At 31.2% G+C, this 2602-nt stretch overlaps 1 protein-coding gene across 1 annotated transcript; it reads right to left on the minus strand.

Annotated features, from left to right (window-relative positions):
• LOC107628606 lies at positions 203-1586 on the minus strand. The gene has a single exon (XM_016331234.2). The coding sequence runs from the start codon at positions 1064-1066 to the stop codon at positions 701-703; it is 366 nt and encodes a 121-aa protein (XP_016186720.1). The 5' UTR covers positions 1067-1586; the 3' UTR covers positions 203-700.

Below are 2602 nucleotides of genomic sequence, written 5' to 3' on the forward strand. Positions count from 1 at the left end.
GTTTGTGTGCCACGGTAAACTTAGGATTCTGCTACTTTTATCTTGTCTCAAATTTTAACCCTTTCCTTTCAATTAGTATATAAAAATGGTGGCTATAACAAAAACAGCATGTGCTCTTGATTGAATAAAACAGTTATATATCTATCATAAAAAAACTAGGATCGAATTCACCTAAACATAAGTAAAAGTGTAAAACTACCAGTGCAGAAATTCTGAATCCAGTCTCAGAAAGATACTCAATTTTTTTTTCTTCCAATATTACATATTAATTATATAACTAGAATAGTGCTATTTACGCTCCACTCTTAGGGGAAAAAAAAAAGAATTGTGATGCCCTCACTTCTAAGAAGAGGGAAAAACCGTTAAAAGAAAATGGAGCGCAAGTAGCACTATACTCATCCTACAAGAGAAAAGAGCAATAACATAAGAAGATAGGTTTAAAAAAAAAGATGATAGAGTTGTAAAGGAGAGGTTACTAGAACTAAAATCCTAATAACAAGTATTTCTAGCAGCAGAAAAAATAAGTAATAAGACGATTCATCTTTCTTAGACTTGTTATATTTTGAGTACTTATCACTCTGTCACTAGAAATAGTGACAGAGTGAAAGGTAACAAGTAAAAGGAAAATAAAAGAGTCACAGAAAGATTTTTCTGCCGCAAAAGAAGTACTCAAAAGAAGGTAGAAAAATAAAATACTAGTCTAGTTCTTGTTCCTCCTTGTGTTGTTGTTGTCAATGTTGTTGTCTTGAAGAACATCAAGCAAAACGGTGCTCTTGCATTTGGGACACTTAGGATCATCAACAGAGAGCATCACATACATGAGACAACGTTGGCAACCAACAACCACCATGAACGTAGCTTCAGGGCTGTCCGACCACTTCACACTGTCGTTGTCATCTTGGTTATTCAGCTCAGTTGACACGCACGAGCTCGGCGGCGACACCGTTGCCGATCGAGCCGGCGATAACTCCTCCTCCTCCTCCACCACCCTCCTCCGGTCAACCCTTGGTGGTGATAGGTTCAGCTTCAAGTCAAGCTTTGGAAACCTTCCATTCCTCTGACTCATGGTTTTGTTACTTATTGCTTTTCCTCTTTCACCTGTTTTTAACAAGAGAGCAAAGGACTTAAGTGTAAATTCATATACTTCAAATCAAATTATGTGACAAAAGAAATACATGAAACAAAAAAGTGAAAATTGAAAAGGGAAATAAAATATCTGTATGTGTATGTGTATGTACCTTAAGAATTTGAGGGAGAAGTGGAAGATATAAGAAAGAAAGTGATGTTTTATGTTTGTATTGGAGGGTTTGGACCTTGAAGGAAGGCCATGTTTATATAATGAAGAGAGGGGGGGTGATTTAATAAAGCTTAATTTAATTGTGAGAGAGAAAGAAAGAGAGAGAGAGAGAGAGAGTGTATGTTGTGTGATGAAATTGAATTGAATTGAATTGAATTTCATTGAAGTGATGTTGTATAGGGGGGGTAGAAGAAGAGTGTAAATTGTGAGCAAGAAAAGTATTAATTGTATGGAGAAATGGCAAGTGAGTATGCTGTATGCAGGAAGCGGAAAATTAAATTGAAAGCAAGACTAAATATAAATATAAATATAATAAATAAATATAATACAAAGTGCATAGTGAGGGCCTTTCTTCATTCATTGCTATTTGCTTATTTATGTGTCAATGTGAGTCGGTCTTTAAGACCTTCAGTGATATGTGCAATACTTCAGACATTACCGTATATGCCTGGATAGATTAAGCTCATAAATATATTAATTTTTTCAAAAATAATATATATATACATAAAAAATTAGTTATTAAATTAATTATAATATATTTTTATATAAAAATATATATTATTTTAAGAGTAAGGTATCGTTTTTGTCCCCAACGTTTTGGTAAATCCTATTTGTATCCCTAACGTTTGTAAAAGTGATTCAATATTATCCTGACGTCAATTACACATCATGAGTGCTTTAGTTTGAGTTTTAAAAATCTCTTCTTGAAGTTAGATAGAATCGATGATCTACTCCAAAAAATAGCTCATCAAATGTTGAAACTAATTCCTACAACATTAACATAATTCACTTTTTTAGGGACATAATTGAATCTAAACACAAATAGTGGATATAATATTAAAATCGAACACATCCAAGTGAGACATAACTGAGAATGAATACATCCAAGTGAGAATAATTGAAAAATATAATCTGATTTGTTAGTATAATTGATAGTATAATAACATTGAATCACTTTTATAAATGTTAAGGATACAAATAGGACGATTTAAACGTTAGAGACACAAATAGGACTTACCCAAATGTTGGAAACAAAAACGATACTTTACTCTTATTTTAATTATTTTTAATGTGTATTTTATATTTTAATGTATATTACATATGAGTGTTGATTTAATGATAAAGTTTTGTATAGTTGTAAATTAAAATTGGTCAATAAAAAACTTTAGATCGAATATTTTGTATTCTAACAAATTTTTATTTTACAAAAATCCTTGAGAATTTCTTCTATTGAATAGATTGGTCTTTTCTTTATTTTTTAAAGGAAGATTAATTTATTTTATATAATATTTTTTAAGATTTAAT

This window comes from Arachis ipaensis, chromosome B02, assembly GCF_000816755.2.
Source record: "Arachis ipaensis cultivar K30076 chromosome B02, Araip1.1, whole genome shotgun sequence".
NCBI lineage: Eukaryota > Viridiplantae > Streptophyta > Magnoliopsida > Fabales > Fabaceae > Arachis > Arachis ipaensis.

Excerpts from the sequence above, each read along its gene's own strand:
- LOC107628606 (XM_016331234.2), bottom strand. The coding sequence starts at position 1,066 with ATGAGTCAGAGGAATGGAAGGTTTCCAAAGCTTGACTTGAAGCTGAAC.